Source organism: Ornithorhynchus anatinus, chromosome 20 (genome assembly GCF_004115215.2).
Source record: "Ornithorhynchus anatinus isolate Pmale09 chromosome 20, mOrnAna1.pri.v4, whole genome shotgun sequence".
NCBI lineage: Eukaryota > Metazoa > Chordata > Mammalia > Monotremata > Ornithorhynchidae > Ornithorhynchus > Ornithorhynchus anatinus.
The window spans coordinates 12,250,104-12,277,528 of NC_041747.1; the positions used below are offsets into that span (position 1 = coordinate 12,250,104).

At 45.1% G+C, this 27,425-nt stretch overlaps 2 protein-coding genes across 11 annotated transcripts in view; both read right to left on the reverse strand.

Moving 5' to 3' along the window:
* TFDP1 (transcription factor Dp-1) overlaps nucleotides 1-6,641 on the reverse strand; it is a 45,770-nt gene extending 39,129 nt beyond the window's left edge. Inside the window, exons 1-3 of one of the 5 annotated variants that reach the window (XM_029048297.2) lie at nucleotides 6,535-6,641; nucleotides 3,360-3,437; nucleotides 661-705 (exon numbers count right to left, since the gene is read on the reverse strand). In XM_029048297.2, the coding sequence (XP_028904130.1) occupies nucleotides 661-705; nucleotides 3,360-3,371 (57 nt within the window). In that variant the 5' untranslated portion in view covers nucleotides 3,372-3,437; nucleotides 6,535-6,641. Of the gene's footprint in view, nucleotides 1-660; nucleotides 706-3,359; nucleotides 3,438-5,896; nucleotides 5,960-6,009; nucleotides 6,029-6,534 lie in introns of those variants that run through there. The other 4 variants (XM_029048300.2, XM_029048299.2, XM_029048298.2 and 1 more) reach the window with 4 other exon arrangements.
* Nucleotides 6,642-20,310: 13,669 nt separating this feature from the next.
* The window catches only part of TMCO3 (transmembrane and coiled-coil domains 3), a 78,342-nt gene continuing 71,227 nt past the window's right edge, over nucleotides 20,311-27,425 (reverse strand). For 4 of the 6 annotated variants that reach the window (XM_029048486.2, XM_007668681.4, XM_007668682.3 and 1 more), the window contains 4 exons: nucleotides 26,952-27,102; nucleotides 25,496-25,575; nucleotides 22,502-22,651; nucleotides 20,311-21,207 (listed from right to left, as the gene is read on the reverse strand). In XM_029048486.2, the coding sequence (XP_028904319.1) occupies nucleotides 21,094-21,207; nucleotides 22,502-22,651; nucleotides 25,496-25,575; nucleotides 26,952-27,102 (495 nt within the window). In that variant the 3' untranslated portion in view covers nucleotides 20,311-21,093. The remainder of the gene's footprint in view (nucleotides 21,208-22,501; nucleotides 22,652-25,495; nucleotides 25,576-26,951; nucleotides 27,103-27,425) is intronic. The other 2 variants (XM_039914965.1, XM_029048487.2) reach the window with 1 other exon arrangement.

The following is a 27,425-nucleotide window of genomic DNA, read 5'->3' on the forward strand; positions in this document are numbered from 1 at the left end:
GGGAGGTGATGGGATTAGAATTTGGGGGGACCTGAGAGGTTTATCTGATTTGATGGAGATCCAGGGTGCGGGGAACGGCATAAAGCCAGGGGGAGGAGGTGGGAGAAGAGAGAGATGGATGGTTAGAAGGAAGCAGGAGAACAAGTTGGGGAAAAGTGAGTGACAGAGGCTATCAACCAGTGGGATTTATTGGGTGGTTACTGTGCGCAGAGCCCTGTACTAAGCACTTGGGGGAGTCTGAGACAACAGAGTTGGTAGACAAGTCCCTGGCCCACGAAGGATTCCAGTCTGGACAAGCCAGACCACAGGTGGCCAGAGGGGCGTCTTGAAGAGAGAAGTCTTGGGCCGAGCAATAAGTCAAGTTGGCTAACTGCACAGCGGAGCGTAGAGTAGACGGCAGCAGGGAGAAGCTCTTGGTGGGAGATCGGTGAGGAGGGGGATACGCTGGCGAGCTGCAATATGACCCGACCTTACATCACCAGGGTGCTAGCTGTTTGGGTGGACCTAAGAGGTGGTGTCTAAGAAGAACCGGCGGGATTTCAGCGGTTAAGAACAGTGCTCGGCCACATAGGACGTGCTTAACAACTACCATAACTATTATTATTTGGCAGCAGATTAAGTGTGAGCGTCGAAAACCAAGCAAGGCCTTGAGGATAATACCTGGGCTGTGGGCTCCTGGGACGTGGAGGATGTTGATGTCGTCAACTGAGATGGGAAGAGGAATGGACTTTAGGGGGGAATGATCACGTAGCATTTATTCATGTACATATTCTGGTATTTGTTAAGCATTCACTATGTGTCAGACACTATACTAAATGCTGGGTGGGCGGGGGGGTGCGGATATAGACCAATCGGGTCGGACACAGTCCCAGTCCCACGTGGGGCTGGCAGTCTCAATCACTATTTTACAGATGAGGTAACTGAGGCATAGCGAAGTGAAGTGATTGGCCCAATGTCACACAGCAGACAAATGGTGGATCCGACATGAGAACCCATGACCTCGACTCCCAGGCCCAAGCTCTATCCATTATACCATGCTGCTCCTTGTAGCACCACTTGTGCTGATATTTTATGAAGTCTTGTTTAAAAAAAAAAACTCAAAAAAACACAACACAGAGTGGAAAGAGTAGACGGCTGGGACTCAAGAGACCTGGGTTCTAATCCAGCTCCACGATATGCCTGATTGGTCAAGTCACTTAACTTCTCTATAAATTAGGTGTTAAATATCTTTTCTTGCCTCCCATTAAGCCCGCGAGCTCCAGGTGGGACAGGGACTCTATCGGAGCTGACTGTACTGAATCTATCCCAGGACTCATCACAGTGCTCAGTCATATGGTAACCATTTTGCAATCGATCAATCATATTTACTGAGCGCTTACTATGGGCAGAGCACTGCTCTACGTGCTGGGGAGAGTACAGTATAACAGACATTCCCTGCCCACAACAAGCTTGCAGTCTAGAAGGGGAAACACTTGCTAATATAAATAAATGAAATAGAGATATTTCTGTAAGAGCTGAGGGTGAATGAAGGGATGAAAGTCAGGGCGATGTGATAGGGAGTGGGAGAAAGGGAAATGAGGACTTAAGTCGGGGAAGGCCTCTTAGATGTGCCTTCATTAAGGCTTAAGAAATAGGGATCGCTTCACCAACCTGCGTGTCATCCTTATTATTTTGACCTTCTAATGTTACAGACCACAGGTGTTAGACAAGTGCCAAGTGAAAGTGTCTCTGGACGGAAGAGTAAGGCTAGAATGACCGAGATTGTCAGTTCTGCCATATTGCTCCTCTCAGGTCTGCAAAATGGAGGACGGGATAATGGATCACGATCTAATGTGGCCCAGAGACCATCCGATCTAATAAGCTTGTAACCGTCCCAGCACTTTGACATAATTTCATTCTTTAGAAAGTGATTTCTTAGAACAGAGCTCATCTATACAGGTCACGGAATGAATTCAAAACTTCCTGCTGTAAGAAGTTTTGCAAATGTAAACAGAAGTTGGGATCTGGTGCAATGCGCGGCCACTTTCTTGAGCCGTTGGAGTCGCATTTATTGAGCACCCACTTGTTGCGCTGGACTGTACGAGGTAATTCGAAGGTATCGGATTCAACCATTGTCATTTCGACTATAACACAGTAGCGGTGTTATTGAAAACTGTGTTATAATACTCACAGGGTGAGCAAGGCCATGCATAAACACACGACGGGCCTTGTGGATTGAGCACATGCCTGGGAGTCAGAAGGACCTGGGTTTTAATACTGGCTTGGCCACTTGTCTGCTGTGTGACCCTGGGCAAATCACTTCCCTTTTCAGGGCTTCAATTCCCTCACTGTAAAATGGGGATTAAAACTGTGAGCCCCAAGTAAGACTATGTTCAAACTGATTAGCTTGTATTCATTCATTCAGTTGTATTTACTGAGCATTTACTGTGTGCCAAGCACTGTACTAAGAGCGTGAAAGACCATCTGAATTGGCCGGGAAATGAATCTCCCCCAGCATTTAGTACAGTGCCTGGCATGCAGTAAGCGCTTATCAAACACCACAAAAAAAATGTTTCTTTATAAGCCAAATCTACTACACCAACTTGTGAACTGCCTTATATTCAGGGAGGGAAAAGTATTTCCTAAATCCTCAGCAATATGCTATCCAAAGCACATAATAATCGATCAATAGTATTTAATGAGGGATTAACATGTGCAGAGCACTATACTAAGCGCTTGGGAGAGTACACATAGGAGTTTGTAAACGCACTCTCTGCCCACAAGAAGCTCACAGTCTAGAGAGAATACAAACACACATCTTGTTCTGGGTAGGGAACGTGTCTATCAACACCGTTGTACACTACTCTCCCATGTGCTTAGTACAGTGCTCTGCAAACAGTTAGGGCTCAATAAATACGATTGATGATGACAGAAATGACCACATGACTTTTTTTGTGTGAAAAGAAAAATGGATGACCAAAAAAGAGGTTTACAACACTTGATATAAACTTACAAAATCTTTAGTACTGCCAGGAAAATACTTGCTTATTAAGATGGTGCCCTTTTATCATATTGCAAACAGCAAAAACATTCAACTTTTAAATGTTATTAATAAGGCATGCACAAAATGTTGTGTTGAGCAAGAATAGCATTTTAAGAGAATACAGAGAAACAATCATGAATGTCCATCTTTCATGATGGCTATCACTTTTTCATAACATCATTTTAACTCTATTCGCCCCTTTTTTAAAAAAGTCCTAAAACACCCTCGTGATTTTGTACATTTTAACTTATTGCCAATTCAAAAGAGGTAGCCAAAACCCCAAAATTAACCTCCTTAGAAGTTACCATAGGATTACGAGCTAGGAAAATATACTTACATCTTTTGCCATGTTACCAGATCCTTGAAATAAATTCTACAAATGCACTCTCTCCACGGGAAGAAATGATGGTGATTTCTGGTAAGGACGAAACCAAACGTAAGTGCAATGGAAGATTAAAGGAAAAATGGCATGTGGTGCCAACTCAGCAAAACGATGACATTTGCCTCTAAAATGAACCGAGCTTGTGGGTGCCCCTTTTCCTCTCCTCCCCAAAATATGCGCGGATTTATTCAACAGAAAGAGTTCTATTCCAAAAGGCAACCCCCCCGTCCTCCATCGCTTGGACAGACGACGTGAAGCCCGGATTAATTAACTGCCGTTTCCCCAGTCCCTCTTCCAAACAAGGCTGCAGATAGTGTCCCCCTAACTGGGATTCCTGATCCACTAACCAAGTGATATTTACTGGGCGCTTACAGAGAACACTCTCCTAAGTGCCGGGGGGGGGTACGACGTAAAGTCGGTAGACCCTTTCCCTGCCCACAAGGAGCTTGCACTCTACACATGAGTAAAAATAAATTACCGATATGGACGTAAGGACTGTGGGGCTAAAAGAGGGGTGACTAAAGGGTGCACATCCAATCCTGCTAGCCCTCCTCCTCATTCATTTAATTGTTTTTTCTGAGCGCTTACTGTGCACAGAGCACTCTACTAAGCGCTTGGAAAGTACAATATGGAAATAAAGAGAGAATCCCTGCCCACGACGGGTTTACAGTCTAGAGGGGGGCAGTCCCCAGTCTCCCACCTAGAAGGACATTGATGGGACCGTATCCCCCAGACCCGCTGCCACAATTTCCATAGGGACAAGACAGCGTCGGTCCCCTTGCCCGCTTCCCAATCATAATCACCGTTCTGATATTTGCCAAGTGCTTACTCTGCACCAGACACTGTGCTAAGCGCCCAGGATGGACCCAAGCCAATGGGGCTGGACAAAATCCCTTATCCCACGCGGGGCTCACAAGGGTGGGTGCAGCCTCCCCCAGGTCGTACTTATTGAGCGCTTCCCGCCTGCCGCGCGATGTCCTAAGCACTGGGCAAAGCTCAACAATGCGAGCCCGCTGTTGGGCGGGGATCGTCTCTGTGGCCGAACTGTACAATGCAGGCGCTTAGTGCAGAGTAAGCGCTCAACAGACGCGCGACTGAATGGACGTTATCGGAACTAACGTCCGTTCACGGTGGATGCCCCACGGTGGCGGGGGCTTTTGCCGGGATCTGGGTCAAGGTGGGCAGGTGCCCTGGTATATTCCAAGCGCTTAGTACACTGCTCTGCACATAGTAAGCGCTTAATAAATACTACTGAATGTCCAACAATGGACAGGGGCTGGGGGAGGAAGAGAGACGGTTTGGGGGGGTGGCCTGGATGTGGGGGCGGGTTGGCCCTCCTTCCTTCCATCCATAGTATTTCCTGAGCGCTTACTATGTGCAGAGCACTGTCCTGAGCGCTGGGAGGGTACAATTCAGCAACAGAGACAGCCGAACGACAGGGGAGAGAGAAGAGCAGAACAAGCGAGCATCACCAGGAGAACCAGGGGGGGATGTACACCTCACTAACGAAATAAATCGGGTAATAAATAGAATATACAGCATGGCTCAGGGAAAGAGCCCGGGCTTGGGAGTCAGAGGTCACGGGTTCGAATCCCGGCTCGGCCACTTGTCAGCTGATGATGATGTTGGTATTTGTTAAGCGCTTACTATGTGCAGAGCACTGTTCTAAGCGCTGGGGTAGACACAGGGGAATCAGGTTGTCCCACGTGGGGCTCACAGTCTTAATCCCCATTTTACAGATGAGGGAACTGAGGCACGGAGAAGTTAAGTGACTTGCCCACAGTCACACAGCTGACAAGTGGCAGAGCTGGGATTCGAACTCATAAGCCCTGACTCCAAAGCCCATGCTCTTCCCACTGCGCCACGCTGCTTCTCGTCAGCTGTGGGCAAGTCACTTCACTTCTCTGGGCCTCAGTTGCCTCATCTGTAAAATGGGGGGGATTAAGACTGTGAGCCTCACTTAGGACCACCTGATGACCCTGTATCTCCCCCAGCGCTTAGAACAGCGCTCTGCACATAGCAAGCGCTTAACAAATACCAACATTATTATTATTATTCTCTGTGCCTCAGTTCCCTCATCTGGAAAATGGGGATGAAGACTGCGAGCCTCACGGAGGACCACCTGATGACCCTGTATCTCCCCCAGCGCTTGGCACAGTGCTCGGCACATAGTAAGCGCTCAACAAATACCCACATTATTATTAGTAAGCGCTCCATAAATACTATTCAGGTGACTGTGGGCAAGTCACTTCTCTGTGCCTCACTTCCCTCATCTGTAAAATGGGGAGTAACTGTGACCCTCACGTGGGACCACCTGCTGACCCCGTATCTCCCCGGGGCCCTTAGCACAGTGCTCTGCACAGAGTAAGCGCGTAACAAATACCAACATTATCCATAGAGAGATGGGGGGGGAGGGGAGCAGCGAGGGAGGGGGCTTGGAAACACCAGCAGGCAGGACCTGTCACCAGGCCTCAGGTGCCACCCTCGCCCACCTGGGGTGGTAAAGGGGAGGGGGGGGTTCCCCCAGGCCTTGCCCCCCAGCTCCAACGAGCTCTGCGGGTTGTGCATGTGGTGTGTGACCCGACTGCACATGTGCCACACACACCCAGGATGGGGGAGGGGGACCCCAGTCTGCCCTGGCGCCTCCTTATTTTTGGTGGCAGTTGTCGCTTTTTTTCCCATAGTCCTCTCTGCCCTGGCAGCAGCCCCCCCCCCCCCCTTGTCCCCTCACGCTGGCCGACGCTTCCATCCTCCTCAAACCGTTGCGCGCGCCCCCCCCCCACTCACCTCACACCCAGGGCGCGCGCGCCACCCCCCCCCCCCAAGCTCACCTCGCGCGCGCCCTCTCCCCCTCAGAGGCGCGCGCGCCTGGGCGCGCGGCGGGCTCCCCTGCCCGCGCGGCGGGTGATGGGACGGAGGGGGGGGGGGTCGCGCGCGCGCGCGCGCGCAGGCGTCTCGAGGCCCCCGGGCTCGCGCGAGACCGCGGTGGGGGGGGGCGACCCCCCCCCTCCCCCGGCCATTCGCCGGCGCCCCGCTCTCTCCCTCCCCCCCTCCCCCCGCGATATTGAGAGTTGGCAGGAGGTGGGGGGGGGGAGCCCCCGTTGGAGGAAAAAAAAAAATTGAAACTTACACTTTGTACTGGGAGCGTCAAGCCGGCGTGACGTGCCGGCGACGCGGTGACGTAGGGGGCCCCCGACCGGCCCCCATGGAGATGGGGCTCCCAATGTGTCAGTTTCACCCCCGGCGCGCTCCGCCTCGGAAACCCAGCGCGCCTGCGCGGCTTTTTCGCGCCTTTCCCTCCCTCGCCGGCCCCGCCCGCCCCGTGAAGGAAGTGCGGGGGGGGGGGGGGGGGGAGCGCGCGCGCTTGGGGGGAGCGAGCGCGCGAAAGGGGCCCGAGGGGGCGAGGGCGCCCCCTAGGGGTGCGGGTCGGGGCTGCCCCTTGGGCCCCTGTGATAATCATGTTGGTATTTGTTAAGCGCTCACTCTGTGCAGAGCACTGTGCTAAGCGCTGGGGGCAGGTACAGGGTCATCAGGTTGGGCCCACCTGAGGCGCCCAGGCTTCATCCTCATTTTCCAGATGAGGGAACTGAGGCCCAGAGAAGTGACTTGACCACAGACACACAGTGGCAGAGGCGGGATTCGAACCCATGACCTCTGACTCCCAAACCAGGCCCTTGCCACTGAGCCACAATGGCGAGGAAGGGCAGGAGGAGAGACCCCTGCCCCTCCCCTGCCACCTCCATCCCCCTCCGACCCCCCACAAGGGCCACCCTGGCTCCAACAACATGGAATCCCCTCATGCCACCGGAAGGGGAACACAATCCTTCCTTCATCCCATCCTAGTGAGGCCTTGTGGCCTGGGAATGGGTTCCTTGACCGTTCACTCATCCATTTCTTCCTATTCATTCAGTCAGTCGCATTCACTGAGGGCCTACTGTGTGCTAAGCGCCTGGAAAGTACAATTCAGCAACAGGGACCATCCCCGCCCACAGTGGGCTCATAGCCTAGAAGGGGGGATGGACATAATATAAATAATAATGTTGGTATTTGTTAAGCGCTTACTATGTGCAGAGCTCTGTTCTAAGCACAGGGGTATACAGGGTAATCAGGTTGCCCCACATGAGGCTCACAGTCTTAATCCCCATTTTACAGACGATGTAACTGAGGCACAGAGAAGTGAAGTGACTTGCCCACAGTCACACATCTGACAAGTGGAAGAGTCGGGATTTGAACCCATGACCTCTGACTCCCTGAGCCACGCTGCTTCATCAAAACAAGTCAACAGGCATCAATAATAACAATAATGACGGTACTGGTTAAGCGCTTACTATGTGCAGAGCACTGTTCAAAGCGCTGGGGAAGATACAGGGTGATCAGGTCGTCCCACGAAGGGCTCACAGTCTTCCTCCCCATTTTACAGATGAGGTGCCGAGAAGTGAAGTGACTTGCCCAAAGTCACACAGCTGACAAGTGGCGGAGCAGGATTAGAACCCAAGACCTCTGACTCCCAAACCACTGACTCCACTAAGCCATGCTGCTTCTCCGTTTATTCATACATTCATTCATGAGTGTTGTATTACACTTTCCCAAGTGCTTAGAAAAGTGCTCTACCACCATAGAGAAGCAGCGTGGCTCAGTGGAAAGAGCACGGGCCCTGGAATCAGGACTCATGAGTTCGAATCCCAGCTCTGCCACTTGTCGGCTGTGTGACTGTGGGCAAGTCACTTAACTTCTCTGGGCCTCAGTTCCCTCATCTGTAAAATGGGGATTAAGACTGTGAGCCCCACGTGGGACAACCTGCTTCCCCTATGTCTACCCAGCGCTTAGAACAGTGCTCGGCACATAGTAAGCGCTTAACAAATACCAACATTATTATTATAGGCACTCAATAAATAATTTTGATTATTTGTACTGATGTCTCATTCAGTCATTCATTCATTTGTATTTACTGAGCGCTTATGGCGTGCAGAGCACTGTACTAAACCCTGGGAAAGTACAGTTCAGCAATAAAGAGTGACAGTCCCTACCCACAACTGGCTCACAGTCTAGAAGGGGAGAGACAGACATCAAAACAAGTAAATGGGCATCAATAACATCACTATAAATAGAATTATAGATATATATCTATATACATCAAAACAAGTAAGCAGGTATTAATATAAATAGAACTACAGATATGTACATATATACACAAGTGCTGTGGGGTGGGAAGCAAAAGGAGAGAGTCAGGGCGATGCTGGGGGAGTTGAGGAAAAGGGGGGCTTAGTCTGGGAAGGCCTCTTGGAGGAGGTGAGCCTTCAATTGAGCTTTGAAGGGGCAAAATGTGATTGTTTGGCGGATTTGAGGAGGGAGGACATTCCAGGTCGGGGTAGGACGTGGGCCGGGGTCGATGGTGGGATGGGCCAGAGCGAAGCACAGTGAGAAGGTTCAGTGCTCTACCAAGGCAAGCGCTCAATAAATAATTTTATTTATATTGATGTCTCCCTCCCTCTAGACTGTGAGCTGGTTGTGAGCAGGGATTGTCACTCTATATTGTATTGTACTCTCCCAAGAATTTAGTACAATGCTCTGCAAACACTAAGCGCTCATTAAATACGACTGAATGAATGAATGAATGTGTGCAAAGCACTGTACTAACCTCCTGGGAGAGTATAATCTAACAATAAACAGACACATTCCCTGCCTGCAACGAGCTAGCAGTCAATCCATTGATCGTATTTATTGAGCTTTTACTGTGTGCAGAGCACTGTGTTAAGCGGTTCAGAGTCATGTTGACTGAGTGCTTGGAAGAGTACAATGGAACCATAAACAGGTGCATTCCCTGCCTAAAATGAGCTTAGGTTTATTTATTGAATTTATTGAGCCCTTACTGTGTGCAGAGCACTGTACTAAACGATTTGGAGTCAATCAAATTTACTGAGCGTTTGGGAGAGTGCAGTAGAACAATAAGCCCACCACAGGCTCACAGTCCAGAGGGGGAGACAGTCTTTAATATAATTAAATAAATTACAGATAGGTACAAATGTGTGGTGGGGCTGGGGAGGGGATGAATAAAGAGGAAAGGATACTACATTCATTCATTCTTTCATTCAACCGTATTTATCGAGCGCTTACTGTGTGCAAATCACTCATTCATTCATTCAATTGTACTTAATGAGCGCTTACTGTTTGCAAAGCACTGTACTAAGCACTTGGGAGAGTACACTACAAGAATCAACAGATACATTCCCTGCCCACAACGACCTCACAGTCTGGCGGGGGGGGACAGAAGAAGCTCAGCGTTTCCCCCGAGATTCTTTAAAAAAAAAATTGGTATTTGTTAAATGCTTACTATGTGCCGGGCACTGTACTAAACGCTTGGGTATTTACAAGATAATCAGGTTGGACACAGTCCACATACCACACCTCACCTCTCATTTTACAGATGAGAGAATTAAGGTACAGAAAGGTCAATCAATCACAGGTATTTATTGAGCGCTTACTGGGTGCAGAACACCGAACTAAGCGCTTGGGAGACTTATAATAGTAATAGTGGTATTTAATAATGTTGGTATTTGTTAAGCGCTTACTATGTGCAGAGCACTGTTCTAAGCGCTGGGGTAATCACAGGGGAATCAGGTTGTCCCACGTGGGGCTCACAGTCTTCATCCCCATTTTACAGATGAGGTAACTGAGGCACAGAGAAGTTAAGTGACTTGCCCACAGTCACACAGCTGACAAGTGGCAGCTGGCCCTTTGTGCCAGGCACTGTACTATGCGCTGAGGTGGATCCAAGCAAATGGGGCTGAACACAGTCCCTGTCCCACGTGGGGCTCACAGTCTCAATCCCCATTTTACAGATGAGGTAACTGAGGCACAGAGAAGTGAAGTGACTTACCCAAGGCCACCCCACAGACAAGTGGCAGAGTCGGGATTAGAACTCATGACCTTCTGACTCCCAGGGCCACGTTCTATCCATTATGCCACCCTGCATCCCTCATGCTCCCGATCCATAACAGGTTTACAGTCTAGACTGGGGGACTGGCCCAAGATCACACGGCAGACAATTGGCGGAGGTGGAATTAGAATCCAGATCTTCGGACTCCCAGGCCCGGGCTCCATCCACTAGACCACGTCGCTTCTCCATCCTAAGTGAGGCAACCACCCACCCCTCAGTCGAAGAGGTGATAACATCACCTAGGCCTCCTTGCAGTGGGGATGCGTAATTAACGTTTGGAAAAGCACTTTGAGGTTCCCAGACCAAAGGCGTGCTGTTAATGCAACCTGTGATTAGTACAGTGCACACCCATTTAGCCGCGTGATTTCACAATTTAACCACTTTTTTGCTGATCACACCCTCTGATTCTGTACCAGTAATTCACCGACCTCTCCCTCAAATCTCTATTCACTCGTTAACACAACACTGTACCCCTGATGGACAGGAGAGCTGATGGCAAGGTCATTCTCTGGTTAAACAAATTTCACTTATTTGATGCTCAATAAAGATAGATGGTCCCTGCGAGACCTGGAGAGAAAAAAAATCCTCCAAATTGCCCTTATTCGTTATTCAGAATATACTTCAAATTTATGCATTCTGCGACTCCCATCTGCCACTTCATACTTCTTCGGCATCAAATTTGTCCATTTCAACAACCATCGCAGCAATTCAGTTTTGGTCTGTTTCCCACTTCCTGAGCCGAGTGCTGACGCCTCACTTCTTAAAACTGATGAATTCTTTAAAATCGCTCGAAAGCTTCATCTGACACAGAAGGCCGCGATCCAATTACTTTGGGGGTGTTGGTAGAATCTTGATTCTCTCATACTATAATAATACATAATAATGGTATTTCTTAAGTGCTTACCATGTGCCAAGCACTGTTCTCAGCACTGGGGGCGATACAAGGTAATCAGGTGGTCCCACGTGGGGCTCCGAATCTTAATCCCCATTTTACAGATGAGGGAAGTTCAGATTTGCCTAAAATCACACAGAGTGGCGGAGGCAGGATTAGAACCCATGACCCCTGACTCCCAAGCCCCTGCTCTTTCCACTAAGCCACGCTGCTTCTCTAAGAGCACATACATCAAGTTGAGGGAGCACCAGATTGTGACTCAGGCTGTAAACTCGTTTTGGAGGGAATGTCTGTTTTATTGTTATAGTGTACGCTCCCAAGCTTGTGATACAGTGCTTTGCGCACAGTAAGTGATCATTAAATACCATTGATCTATTGATTGATTTCGTGGTTTTTCCAGCCACAAAGAAACATTATGAGACTTACCACTTCAGGTAGAATTCTCAGTCTTTCCCTGGGATGTTCTCATTACTAAATAAAATGAAAATGATCCCTGTTTTTAGCCTCTTCTCCCAAGGATCTCACAATATAACGAGAAGCCAACAGTATTCATGAACGTATTCATCTGTAATTTATTTTATTGTCAGTCTCCCTCTCCAGTCTGCAAACTCTTTGTGGGCAGGGATCGAGAGGCAGCAAGACCTAGTTCTGCAAATCAAAGGACCTGGGTTCTAATCCTGACTCTGCCTCTTGTCTGCTGTGTGACCTTCAGCAAGTCACTTAACTTCTCTGTGCTTCAGTTTCCCCATCTGTAAAATAAGGATTAAATCCTACACCCTCATTTATTGATTCAATCATATTTATTGGATGCTTACTGTGTGCAAAGCACTGTACTAAGTGCTTGGGAGAGTACAATAAAACAATAAACACTTTCTCTGCCCACAAGTTTACAGTCTAGAGGACGAGCTCCTACGCAGACTGTTAGCCCCATTGTGGGAAAGGAACTGTGTGTAAACTGATTATCTTGTATCTACCCCCAATGCTTAATACAGTGCTTGGCACATATTAAGTACTTAATAAGTACTGTAATTTTTATTTGGGGAATAAGGGGTGTCAAATATGGCAGATAGGTAAGATTAGGGGATCTCTAGAAGGTGGAGTTTTATATTTCAGCTCTTTTTGCTAAGCAGATAAGGTGAGAACAAGGACCTGAAACCGCCAGAGAAAAGTACTGCTTACTAAATCACCTTAGTAGAAATGTGAACCAAAAGTAGTCCAACTTGAAGGCAATCTCAAGGCAGGGAAGGGTGCTCACAGAATATGTGGAAGTCAAACCTATTTATTTACTGTATGAACCGGTGGTTTATTTCAGAGGAAAAAAAAACCCTTTCCAGAGGACTGTGAGACTCAGAACATTCCTTCTTCACAAAGGATCAATAATAATTGAGCTCATTCGTCAGGTTACCTCAGAGACGCTGGTTTCTAGAGCTTTCTCATAGGTAAGCTTGTTGTGGGCAGGGAACGGGTCTGCCAACTCTGTAAAATTTTAGTTTCGATGGCTTAGTCTTGTGCTCTGCACATAGTACGGACTCAATAAATACCATTGATTGATTGGTACACTAAAAAAATCTCAGTATAGTTCAATTTTTTGATTAGTTGCCATTTGCAAAGACTGGGCGTAAGTTCTGGAAGTATCTCTGTACTTTGTGGTTAGTCACCCAGTCATATGTAATGAGCGCTTACTATGTGCAGAGGACCGAATTAAGCACTTGGGAGAGTACTTAGGGAGCATCACGGCGTAGTGGATAGAGCCCGGGCCTGGGAGTAGGAAGGTCATGGGTTCTAATCCTGGCACTGCCACTTTGATGTGTGACCTTGGGCAAATCGCTGCACTTCTCTGGGCCCCAGTTCTCTCGTCTGTAAAATGGGGATTGAGACTGTGAGCCCCACATGGGAGAGGGTCTACGAGGAGCCACAGCAAAGCTAGAAGGGTGCAAGCACTTAGGACAGTACTCCACACACAGTAAGTGCTTAATAAATGCCATTATTTTGATTGATTGCTGGGTCAGAGCTGCCGATAGCAAGTTCCCTTAGAACTTCCTCCTTCTTCATAAAGGTCTCTGGTGGAGTTTTCTCACTTGGTCTCCCTTCTCTGCCCTTCTTTCCTCTCTGCTCCCTGTTACTGATCCCCTTCACCCCTTTCTCCCCCACCCCATCAGTCCATCAGATAGTACAGTGCTCTGCACACAGTAAGCGCTCAATAAATATAACTGAATGAATGAATAAAGGTATTTGTTAGGTGCTTACTAGGTGCCAGGCATTGTTCTAAGCATTGGGGTAGATACAAGCTAATCGGGTTGGATACAGTCCCTGTTCCACATGGAGCTGGCAGTCTTCATTCCCATTTTACAGGTGAGGTCACGGATTTGAAATAAGATGTCAAAGCATGCAGGGGAAAAATGAATCAGGATAATGTAGGGTAGGTATAAAATCATAAAATCCAATGATAGGCAGGATGATGTCCGGACTTGCTTATAATGGGAGAGATTGTAAAATCTTTGTATCTTAAGTCGCTTTTATGAGCCCAATCTCCAGACTGCATCTGTTTCAGTTCTCTTTTACAACCTTTCAGAGCATCGTCCCACCTCATTCCTCTCCTCCTCCAGCAAAATCGGAAAAGCAGTTTGAGATGGGTGGACGTCTGGGATGGGCTGGAGTCATGTGTGCTTTACGTGTTTGGTGTCGTTTGTGATGGTTATAGAATCGCCTCTGCCCTGTCCCTTCCCTTGGGAAAAATTAATAGCATTGGTGCCCATAAGGACCTTACAGCCTGGAGGGGGTGTACCCTTAAAATAGATTGAGGATATTTACGCGAGTGCTTTGGGCCTGGGGGAGGTGAAGTATCAAAGGGCTTAAGGGGAACAAATAATGTTGGTATTTGTTTAGCGCTTACTATGTGCACAGCACTGCTCTAAGTGCTGGCTTAGATCAATCCATGTTATTTAATGAGCGTTTCCTGCATGCAGAACACTGTACTGAACGCTTCGGAGAGAACAATACAAATGAGTTGGAAGACATGTTCCTTGTACACATGGAGCTTATAGTCCAGAAGGGGAGACAGACATTAAAATAGATTATGGATATTCACTCATTCATTCAATCTTATTTATTAAGTGCTTACTGTGTGCAAAGTACTGTACTAAGTGCTTGGGAGAGAACAATATAACAACAGACACGTTCACATGTACGAAACAAGTTCACATGTACGAAAGTGTGGTGGGGTTGGGGGAAGCATCAAAGTGCTTAAGGGGAACCAGTCAATCCATGGTATTTATTGAGTGTTTGCTGTGTGCAGAGCACTGTACTAAGTGTTTGGGAGAGAAGAATACAACAGAGTCGGCAATACAACAGTCAGAGTGGAGAAGGTGCGAGGTGGAACTTCTAAAGTGCAGTGCTCCTAGATACAGATGAGCTTTCAATCAATCGTATTTACTGAGCGTTTACTGCGTGCAGGTCACTGTACTATGCGCTTGGGAGAATACAAACAACAATATAACAGCCACATTCCCGGCCTACAGGGAGCTTACAGGCTAGAGGGGGAGACAGATATTAATATAAATAAATTACAGATATGGACATAAGTGCTGTGAGGCTGGGGGCTGGGGTGGTGAGTAAAGGGAGCAAGTCAGGGTGACGCTGAAGGGAGTGGGAAAAGAGGAAATGAAGGTTTAATCGGGGAAGGCGTCTTAGAGTTGTGTCTTTAATAAGGCTTTGGACAGTGGGGAGAGTTCTGCCTGTCGGAAATGAGGAGGAAAGGTGTTCCAGGCCAGAGGCAGCACGTGAGCGAGAGATCGGTGGCAAGATAATCAAAATCGAGGTAGGGTGAGTGGGCTGGCAACTTTGAGACTGAATAGGGATTATAAAATTTTAGAAAAATAAATGACACACAAAAACAAGGGGTGACATATTTGCTCTTAGGGATTTTCTAAAACCATCTCCAGACAATGGACTCACTTTAGAGCCAGAAGGGTTATGCAAATGAAATCTCCAAGCTAGAGCTACAACATAGCTTATCCCAGAGAATACACAAATAGGAATATAGGAAATTTGAAAATAACATGCTGGAAAGGTGGTGTCAGTTCTCTCCAAAGGCTGTTAGTCTAGAGAGTTGAGGTAGCCAAATAGGATAGAGCACAGGCCTGGGAGTCAGAAGGACCTGGGTTCTAATCCCCGCTCTGCCACTTATCGGCTGTGTAACTTTGGGCAAGTTGCTTTACTTCTCTGTATCTCAGTTACCTCATCTGGAAAATGGGGGGATTCGATATCTGTTCTCCCTCCTACTTTAAGTGTGAGCCCCATGTGGGACCTGATGATCTTGTTTCTACTACAGCAATTAAAACAGTGCTTGGCACATTGTAATCACTTAACAAATACCATTATTACTACTGTTACTGGTATCTAAAAGCTCATGACGCCATTCGCCTATTTTGCTATTGACTTTGGATTTTTATTCACTTTCACTGTGGTTTGTATTATATATAATTATATATAATATAATATATTTATATATTATAATATATAATAATTATATATAATATAATATATTTATATATAATGTATTAAAGCATTCAGTACAGTGCTCTGCACACTGTATCATTAATACTTACCTAGTCTCCCGCTTAGATTGTGAGCCCCTATCAGAACTTAATTTTATGTAGATTAGCCCAGTGAGTATAGTGTTTTGACCTATTAAAACATTTACTATATCTACTGTTGCTAATAATAAATAACTTTTGTCAGTATGTTTAAATAGAACTGTTTTAAAAATTGAAGGCATTCTGAGAAACGATACTTTTATGATCATATTACCTTCAGATATTTATTCACTTATGAGATCTGAATGACAATTCAGAATATCAATATTCTCTCCACCTTCAAAGCCTTAATGAAGGCACACCTCCTCCAAAAGGCTTTCCCTAAGCCTACATTTCTTCTTTTCCCATTTCCTTCATTTGAATCACTGGAGACCAAATATATATCTCAAAGTCTTGTTAGTAGGAAAACAAGATGTAGTGGAAGAAAGGAATTTATATTTTAGGCCTGTGAGCTAACAGTCTAGAAAGGGAGTCAGTCAACCTACTTACTGTCCTTTGATATTGTCCATATCATCGCTGACCTCTTGAAACTTGATAAGTCATTGACAGCTGCCATTCCAGGCTCTGGGCAGACTGCAATTGTAACTTTTCATCCATCAATCAATCAATCAATGGTGGGGGGAGGACAGGTTGTGGTTTTCTCCTACAATAACCCAGCCTGTACATTTCGCTCCTCTAATGCCGACCTTCTCACTGATCTTTGATCTTGTCTGTGTCACTGCTGACCTCTCGCCCATGTCCTCCCTCTTCATATCCCACAATGACTCTCCCCACCTTCAAAGCCTTACTGAAGGCACATCTCCTCCAAGAGGCCTTCCCTAAATCCTCCTTTCCTCTTCTCCCAATCCCTTCTGCGTCACCTTGACTTGCTTCCTTTATTCATCCCCCACAGCACTTATGTACATATATTTTATTTATTTATATTAATGCCTGTCTCCCTTTCTAGACTGTAAGACTGCTGTGGGAAGGGAATGTGTCTGTTGGATTGTTATATCCTACTCTCCGAAGCGCTCAGTACATTGTTCTGTACACAGTAAGCAGTCAATAAATACGATTGAATGAATGTGGATGAGAGGTCGGTGGTGAGGTATACGTGGTTTGTAGCCCATTTACAGTCTGTCTGTATTCATGGCTGCTAGTTGCTTGCTATAATCATAAGCCCGCTAGATAGTGTGCGATAGCAGCGGGAAGCAGCATGGCATAATGGATAGAACATGGGGAAGAGAGTCAGAAGGTCATGGGTTCTAATCCCAACTCTGCCACTTATCTGCTGCAGGATCGTGGGCAAGTCATTTCACTTCTCTGGGCCTCAGTTACCACCTCATCTGTAAAATGAGGATCGAGCCTCATGTGGGACACAGACTGTGTCCAACCCGATTTGCTTATATCCACCCCAGTGCTTAGTACAATGCCTGAACAAATACCATCATTATTATTATTATAAATAGTAGTAAGCAAGGGGGTGAATTGTAAAAACTAGGTGGACAGAGAGGACTTGGCATACACTCTGGGAAGGGAACTTTGTCCCACCTGGACTTTATTAGTGCTCAGAGAAGCAAGTCCCTGCAATAAACAGTAGAGTCCTGTAATAAAAAGAGTATCTGCTCTAATAAAGATGTAGATCTAAAACCATCTATAGATAAAAGATTCAGGTTTGTGATGGATAGAAGGGAACTATCCTTTAAATATGAAAAAAACTATAATGAATACAAAACAATTTTAATCACTCTGAGAAGCAACGTGGCCTTGTGGATAGAGCATGGGCCTGGAAGTCAGTTGGACTTAATCTCTAATCCCAGCCCTGCCACTTGTTTGCTGGGTGACCTTGGGCAAGTCACTTCACTTCTCCGGGCCTTATCTGTAAAATGGGGATTAAGACTCTGAGGCCCATGTGGGACAAGGACTATGTTTAAGTTGATTAGCTTGTACCTACCCCAGAGCTTAGTACAGCGGTTGGCACATAATAAACGCTTAACAAATACCATTAAAAAAATCAGTAATGGAGCAAAAGGCAACAGTCTTAAAATATATTTATGTGGTAAAGCATTTTTTGAAATGATCCTAAAAAGTCTCAAAAGAAGCAAAAAAAAATACTGAGTCTGAAAGTTTAGTATGATAAACTAATAGAAATTTAGGTTTACTCAACAATTACATTTAAAATATTGTACAAAAGTAAAAAAATATATTTTAGAAGCCATCTTTTCTTGATTTTTAATTTTCATGTGCTGTTCATTGCTACTTTACTCTAAAGTCTAGTAAAATACTTTCACAATTGTAACTAGAAAGTGGATTATCATTTGAATCAAAGGCCTTTGTGTAATATAAATGAGCATGACTTTTCTTCAAAAATTAATTGTAAACAAGCGCCATTATACTTACGATCACATGGAAGTAAATTACCAGGATTCATAGCAGCAATTTTACTGAGACTCTTCAATTCTTCCAACAGTGTTCTTGATACCTGAAAGTGAGGACCTTTGGGGTACAACACACTGTTTGGGATGTGCTAAAATAATAATAATAATAATAATAGTGGCATTTTTTAAGCCCTTACTCTGTGCCAAGCCCTGTACTAAGCGCTGGGGTGGATACAAACAAATCGGGTTGGAGACGGTCCTTTTCCCATATGGAGCTCACATTCTTAATCCCCATTTTACAGATGAGGTAACTGAGACCCAGAGAAATGAAGTGACTTGCTCAAGGCCACACAGCAGACAAGTGGCGGCCAGAGCCGCGCTCTATCCACTACACCATGCTGCTTTCCTCAAGCATTAGGATGTCTTCTTAGGTGTGGCTCCTAGAGAGAAGTATATTTATTCATTCATTTATTGATTGATTACAGGCTGATATATCACCTCAGTTTCAGTTTCCCTCAGACTTAACATAAACCTAAAATGCGCGGCTAACTCAGGGAAAGTGGTTTAAAATCATTAGGGTGTCTTCTTGGGTGTGGCGCTTGGCAAACATCAGCAATTCCAGAGTGGCTGTTCTAGAACTTTGGCTGCTGTTCAGAGTCTCTTGAATTTGTCATTTCCCAGGGATATTCATTCATTCAGTCATATTGATTGAGAGCTTTGTGTGTGCAGAGCACTGTACCAAACGCCTGGAAAGTACAATTCAGCAACAGAGACAATCCCTACCCAACAACAGGCTGAAGGCATATTCTACTAGGCAACCAGGTATTTGTACTCTCCCAAGCGCTTAGTACAGTGGTCTGCACTAGCAAGCACTCAATAAATGAGATTGAATGATTGATAACTTATCTATAACTGGCACCTCACAGTCTCTGAATGCTGGCTCACAAACTTTTAACTGTAAATTGATTTGGTGAATCTCGTTCAGAGAAAGCACAAAAAGCCCTTAGGATTTTCATCCTAGATCTTTTTTTTTTTCCAAGTATAATTGTATTTTGCTTTGATTAGCAATATGGAAGAAGGTACCAATTGATATAAACAAAAGGAGAAGCAGAGTGCCTTAGTGGAAAGAGCCCGGGCTTGGGAGTTGGAGGACGTGGATTCTAATCCCAGCTTTGCCACTTGTCTGCTGTGTGACCTTGGGTAACTCACTTAACTTCCCTGGGCTTCAGTTACCTCATCTGTAAAACGGGGATTAAGACTGTGAGCCTCATGTGGGACAACCTGATTACCCTGTATCTACCCCAGCGCTTAGAACAGTGCTCTGCACATAGTAAGCGCTTAACAAATACCAACATTATTAGTGTATCCACTCCCATGCTTGGTGCATAGTAAGCGCTTAACTACCATAATTATTATCAGTTAATTATTATTAAAAAGGTATGGATATCATAGGGTTCTTAAAAAAAATCTGGGTGTCCAATCAGGAATTGTGTCTTCAAGAATAGTGTTAGAATGATCTTCTGTTTTGGACAATAATTTGCATTCAGAGTTGCATTGTTTAGTTTGCCCGTTTCAGTCAATCCATCAGTGGTATTTGTTGAGTGCTTACTGTGTGCAGTGCACTGTGCGAGGCGCTTGGAAGAGTACACTACAATAGAATTAGCAGATATGTTCCCTGCCGCTAACAAGCTTATCTTTAAATGTTTTGAAACTGAAAGTGACAATCCTGAGCTCTGTTCTGGGTCCCCTAAGCTCTCTGTGGGTTGAGTTCATGTTCACCAATCAATCAATGGTATTTATTGAGTGTTTACCATGTGCACAGCACCGTACTAAGCGCTTGGGATAATACAACAGAATTTGCAGACATAATCCCTGCCCATAATGATCTTACAGTCTAAATGGGGGAACAGATATTAATGTCTACCATCTCTGTTATACACTCCCAAGCACTTGGTACTATGCAAGTGCTCAATAAACACTGTGAGCCTCATGTAGGATCTAGATTGTGTCTGACCTGATTGTCCTGTATCTACCCCAGCACTCAGTACAGTGCTTGGCACACAGTAAGCACTGAGCAACCACCGTAAATATATATATTGATCGACTGAATGAATGGAAAATTGCCTTGGTTCATTTAACTTTATTTATGAGCACAGAGGCGGCGATGGATTCACATCCTGAGTTTAGTGAAATCTTTCTGAGGAATGTAGTCAATGTGTGATGTAGCAAATTAGCACTGTTGGAATCAGAATAGCGTATCCTTAAAGAATTTGCATTACGCTGCTTTGATCCTAAATAAATACATGAAAAAGAAAAGACAAGTCCAATGAAATACTTTCTGCATTTCGTGACTCGAGAATTTACAACTATTTTAATAACTTAAATAGGTGAAAAGCTACTGGCTCAAATTTCTGTATTACCGAAATAAGCTTTTTGACATGTTTGATCAACGGATTACAATTCTCAAGTTATACCATTAAATTGGACATTTTAACAAGGTACCACAGGCACCATTAAATAATAATGTTTGTACAACAGGAATTTTGATGAGTAAAAGGATGAAACCAATTCGTTCAGAAGGCACATAAGGGCAAAATAGTCAAGCCGATTTGCATGACACAAAATCCGAAGAAACATTTCTACTGTGTATGACGAATGGAATTGAAACAAGAGTTACCTGGGAGATTCTAAAAGATGACAAAGTGTATTTGTAAAATCTGGGCCAACATAGAAACACTAACCTTTTCAACATCGTGTTTGCTGTTTTGTTAATACATCAAGCTCATAAGCACGCATGTTTAGAGGACTCACACAGACTTTTCTGCTTTCTACCTTCCTAGAAATACACCAAGCAACAAAGGCAGCCTGGACAAGGAAATGTTTTAATTCTAGGCGAAGAATTTTGTTGTCAGGTGCTGGATCGTCTCTCTGGCTTTGGCATGCATTTTGTAATTGCAGCTCTCCACAAAACTGGGGCAAGTAAAAGACTCAAGGTTGTCACACTCAATATGAGGAGGTACACCTGAAAATGGAAGAAAAGAATCGTTATTTCTTTTGCACTGACATCTTATTGCCTCTTTGACTGTGAACCCAGGACGGGCAGGGACTTCTTCTGATCTGTTTGTATTTTATCTACTCCAAACGATTAGTACATTGCTTTATTAAGCATTTGTATTTGTTAAGCGCTTACTATGTGCCAGGCTCTGGGGTAGAAAGGTAATTGGGCTAAAGAGAGTCCACGTCCCACATGGGCTCGTAGTCTCACTCCTCATTTTATAGATGAGGTAACTGAGGCACAGAGAAGTGGTGACTCGCCCAAGGTCACACAGCAAATGGAGGAGCCAGGACTAGAACCCAGGCCCTTCTGACTCCCAGGCCAATGCTCTATCCATTAGGGCACACTGCTTCTCTGAGTGCCTTAAGGCTGATAAGGAGTTTCTGTTTGTTGCGAAAGTGGATGGGCAACCACTGGAAGTGTCTGAGGTGAAGAGAAATATGCACTGAAGTTTTTTTCAGAAAAATGATCTGGGCAGCAGAGTGAATTATCAATCAGTGGTATTCACTGAGCGCTTACTGCATACAGGGAGAAGTATGGACTGGAGTGAGGAGAGACAGGAGGCTGGGAATTCAGCGAGGGAGCCTGATGCAGTAGTCAAGGCGGGAAAGGAGAAGTGCCTGGATCAGCGTAGTTGCAGTTTGGATGGAGAGGAAGGGCAGAATCTGGAGATGTGAAGGTAGATCAAACAGGATTTCATAACAGAGTGAATGTGTGGGTTGAATGAGAGAGATGAGTTGAGGAGAACGCCGAGGTTACGGGACTTGTGGGGGAGGAAAGTGGTGCTGTTAACAGTGACGGGTAAGCCAGGGGGTGGACAGGGTTGGGGTGGGAAGGTGAGGAGTTGTCGAATCATTATTTCATTCCTTTTCATGTTTAGGTGCTCACTGCTTTTGCTTGGGTTTGCCTGAAGAAGTTTGCGGCAAGAATAGAACTGCTATAGTTCACGACCAAGGTTTCAAGGGCCCGTAATCCAGAAGCGGCATGAACCAATGGAAAGAACATGGGCCTGGAAGTCAGGGGACCTGGGTTTTAATCCTGGCTTTGCCATGTATCTGCTGGGTGACCTCGGATAAGTCACTTCACTTCTCTCGGCCTCAGTTACCTCATTTGTAAACTGAGGATGAAGATTGTGAGCCCCATGTGGGACAGGGACTGTGTCCAACCTGACTAGCTTGTATCTACCCTAACGCTCTGTCTGGTGCCTGTCATATAGTAAGGATTGACCAATATCATTTAAAAAAAATCAAAGATAACTCACCTCTCGAGAAATGATCCCTGCTCTTCGGGCTCTGCTTCCCAGAACAAAGGAAAACTCGCTGACTTGTGCCAGCCCCGCTGAAACTATCCATTTGATGTACTGGCAGCTCTTTGGCAGAATGAGGGACAGGACGAGGACTGCCAAAATAAACTTGCAGAGACAAAGAGCAGATACGATTTACAGGCAGGAAAATGGGATATATACCATTGTAATTTAGAAGAACCTTGACAAATCATGCTTCTAAATAACATGCAGAGGACAAGAGAGAAGAAAGACAGAAGCAAGAGAGAAGCAGCGAGGCATAGTGGGTAGAGTGCAGGCCTGGGATCAGAGTGTAGTGGCTTCTAACCCCGGCTCGACCATTTGTTTCTGTGTGACCTTGGGCAAGTCACTTCACTTCTCTGTGCTTCAGTTCCCCCATCTGTAAAATGGGGATTGAGACTGTGAGCCCCACGAGGAACAGGGACTGTGTCCAACCCGACTGGCTTGTATCCACTTAGTGCCTGTCAGTGCCTGACACGAAGTAAGTGCTTGACAAATACAGTTATTGTTCTTATTAAATTATTACAATCCAGGAATTCATCTAGCTATTATTTCATCACTCTATCTCAATAAAGTGATGATCTTTTTAACACTGCAAATGTTAAATATTATCCTGAAGTCTTTGGAAAACACTTCCCCATGGGATTGACTTCAATCCCTTGCTATTTTGGAAGGTTTTTAATTTCTTTGTGTGAAGGTATCCTCTCACACACACAATCCTGTGGAACTAAGCTTATGTCTCCTTCACAGAGAACTGGGCCTGGGTTCTAATCCTGCCGCTGCCATGTTTCTGCTGTGTGACGTTGGCCAAGTCACTTCACTTTCTGGGCCTCAGTTCCCTCATTTTTAAAATGGGGATTAAGACTGTGATCCCCATGTGGGACATAGACGGTGTTCAATCTGATTATCTACCCCAGTGCTTAGTACAGTGCCAGGTACATAGTAAGTGCTTAACAAATACATTTAAAAAAATAAAAGTACTGCTTCTGGCAGAATAAAAGGAAATAATTCCTTGCTTTGAATGTTATTTTTACGTGTACTCCTGCCAGAATCCAATGTTGTGCGATGTAATTTGGCTAGAACTTGATAGAAGAATTGGGGAATACAGTTAACATATCATGGCCAACCACTTGCTATAACTTTGTATAACTCTGCCCAGATTGAAAACTGGCTTCAATCAAAGTCACGGGATCAAGTCTCAGAAGCAGCATGACCTAGTGGAAATAGCAAACTTGTGAGTCAAAGGACCTGGGTTCTAATCCTGACTCCGCCACCTGTCTCCTTGGGAAAGTTGCTCCACTTCTCTGGACCTCAGTTCCCTCATCTGTAAAATGGGGATTCAATCCCTGTTCTCCCTCTTACTTACACTGTAAGCTCTATGTAGCTTAGTACAGGGCTTGGCTCATAGTAAACGCTGAACAAATATCACAGTTACTATTAACTACTAATATTCTATTGGTATTAATTAGCATGTCACAGGGAACCAATCTGCAACTGTTTCAAAGTTCACTCTATTGTTTATTAGCTTAATATAGTATTGTCTAACACTATAAGTGCTCAATAAACACCACTGATAGATTGATTACTGGAAACAGTGAATTGTAAGCCGTTGCACATGATTACCTCAATTGATCAATAGTATAAATTGAGCACCAACTATATGCAAAAAACGGTATTGGGCCAGTACAAAAGGGGTAAAAGACAATCACTGCCCACAAGGAGTTAACAATCTAATAGATTTACCTTTTTTCAAATGATATTTGTTAAGCACTTTCTATGTGCCAGGCACTGTTCTAAGCACTGGGGTGGATACTAGCAAATGGGGCTCACCATCTTAATCCCCTTTTTAAAGGTGAAGAAACTGAGGCCCAGAGAAGTTAAAGTGACTTGCCAAAGGTCACACAGCAGACAAATGGCAGAGCCAGCATTAACTGTTTAATGCTAATAAACTCCAGATAAATAATAAGAGAAAGTGTCAGGCAAAGCTGGCTGCTTGAAATTAAAACTTCTTTTCTCCAACTTTCTTGAATTACACCTGGTGTGACGTGGTAGGAGTTGTTTTCAAACCATCTTCCCCATCAGCCTTATTTCCTACTGAAACTTCAGTTGACAGCAACTGCCATTTTGGTAACACAGGGGTTTGCTATCAATCAGTGGTATTTACTGAATGCTTACTTCACTTAACTTCTCTGTGCCTCAGTTACCTCATCTGTAAAATGGGGATTAAGACTGTGAGCCCCACGTGGGACAACCTGATTCCCCTGTGACTACCCCAGCGCTTAGAACAGTGCTCGGCACATAGTAAGCGCTTAACAAATACCAACATTATTACTTACGGTGTGCAGAGCAGTGACCAAGTGCCTGGGAGAGTGTAACACAAAAGACTTGATTGACACTTTCCTTGCATCTTCTACTGGAACCCAGCCCAAAACACTTCACTCTCACTGTACCTCAATCTCGTCTGTCTCGCTGCTGACCTCTCGCCCTTGTCCTGCCTCTGGCCTGGAATGCCCTCCCTCCTCAGAGCCGAAAGACAATGACTCTCCCCAACTTTCAAAGCCTTACTGAAGGCACGCCTCCTCCAAGAGGCCTTCCCTGACTAAGCCCTCCGTTCCTCTTCTCCCACTCCCTTCTGTGTCACCCTGACTTGCTCCCTTTATTCATCCCCCTTCCCAGCCCCTCACCATTTATATCTATATCTGTCATTTGTTTATATTAATGTCTGTCTCCCCCTGCTCTCGACTGTAAGCTCGTCGTGGGCGGGGAATGTGTCTGTTTCTTGTTATATTCTACTCTTCCAAGGACTTAGTACAGTGCTCTGCGAACAGTAAGTGCTCAATACATACGACTGAGTGCCTGCCCACTAGGAGCTCGTGGTCTAGAGAGGGAAGAGGCACACGACTGACATATCAAAGGAGAAACGTAGTGCCGAAGAAAGAGAAAAATCGATACCTTCATTATTACCACCGACAAGGTAAGGAACAACAAGACAGTGAGCTCGTATATTACAAAGGTCGGGAAAACATGGAGTCCTGAAAGAAAGAAGAAACAAAATGGCTTCATCATCCTTTCTGCTAAACCTGATTAAGTACATGTTTACAAGGAAATGTTAAAATAATTCAACTCTAGCAACAAATTTGATGATTCATGTTTACCGTTGCTCTACAAGAAAGCCAGTGGGTTATTTTTAAGAACACGAAGACGGCTATCTCTTCCTGCCACACCAATTAGGAGCCCTTTGTTTTGCTACTGTTAGTTCTACAACAAAGACATTGTGGAAACTTTTTTTTTTAAATATACACTAATAAGAAACTGAACTTGATAATGTACTTGCACAGCAAACAATTTTATTCCATAAGTGGAGAGAGCAATCTGCTGAAAAGCGGCCTTCTTATAAGGCTGTAGTAGTATAAACATGGTGTTGGTTAAGTGCTTACTGTCTGCAGAGCACCGTTCAGAGCATTAGGAAAGAACACAAGTGACATTAGACGTAAGTCACTTAGCTTCTCTGTGCCGCAGTTACTTTGTCTCTGAAGTGGGGACTGAGACTGTGAGCCCCATGTGGAACATGGACTGTGCCCAACCTGATGAGCTTGATCTACCCCAGCGCTTAGTACAGCACCCAGCACATAGTAAGTGCTTAATGAATATCAGTAACAAAAATGCAGTTCCCGGTCCTCAGGGGGCTCACAACCTAAGAATAAGGGATGGGAGAGGAAACAGTGGACAGACACATAGGAAGAAGCAATAAAAATCTAAAACACGAGGACAATTAGGGAAGCAGCATGGCCTAGTGGAAAGAGCATGGGCCTAGGGGTCAGAGTCCCTGGGTTCTAATCCCGGCCCTGCTATGTGACCTTGAGCAAGTCACTTTGCTTCTCTGGGCCTTAGTTCCATCTGCCAAGTGGAAATTCAATAACTGTTCTCTTTCCTCTGTGAGCCCCATGTGGTACCTGATTATCTCTAGACTGTGAGCTCATTGTGGGCAAGAATATGTCTGTTTGTTATATTGTACTCTCCCAAGTGCTTAGTATAGTGCTTTGCACACAGTAAGTGCTCAATAAATATGACTGAATGAATCCTTTATGTACCCCCAGAGTTTAGTACATCACTTGACATACAGTACACACTTAAATACAGTTATTACAAAATCAGGTGGGACACAATCCCTGTCACACATGGAGCTCAAAGTCTAAATCCCCATTTTACAGATGAGGAAACTGAGGCACAGAGAAGGTGAGTGACTTGCCTAAGGTCACACTACAGATAAGTAGCGGAGCTGGGATTAGAACCCAGGCCCTTCTGACTCCCAGGCTCTAACTAGTAGGCCCCGCTGCTTCTCATGCTGCAAACGGATACTACAAACACTTCTACTCATTTTCTATCCACGAAATTAAAGAAGAGGTACCTATAGAAGCAAAGAAAATTATGGCAAGGAAGTCACGTATAGGCTCAATGCAGGACATAATCTCTTCAGTGACCATGTGACCCTGAGAAGAGATCAGGGCACCAGCCAAGAAGCATCCCAATTCCATGGAAACATCCAAAAGTTCTGTGATCTGTCAAAGAAGATTGGAAAGTTTTTTGAGTTTTTCTCTTTAAATGTATTACTGTTATTGTAGACCTACTATGTTTGCCGATCAAGTTGTTTCCCGCCCAGACACAAACGTTTTCTAAGGCAGTAAAAACCTATGCAATCCCAGAAAAAAGTATAATGCTATGGCTCTTCATCTGAACCTAGTTTCCCAGAGTACAATTTCCTGAAATGTTCAAATTCCAAAGAATTTTCACCTCAAGACCTAAATTCTATGCACTGCTCTACTTGTCTAATGTGTGACCTTGGGCAAGTCATTTCACTTCTCATCTCAGTTACTTCATCTTT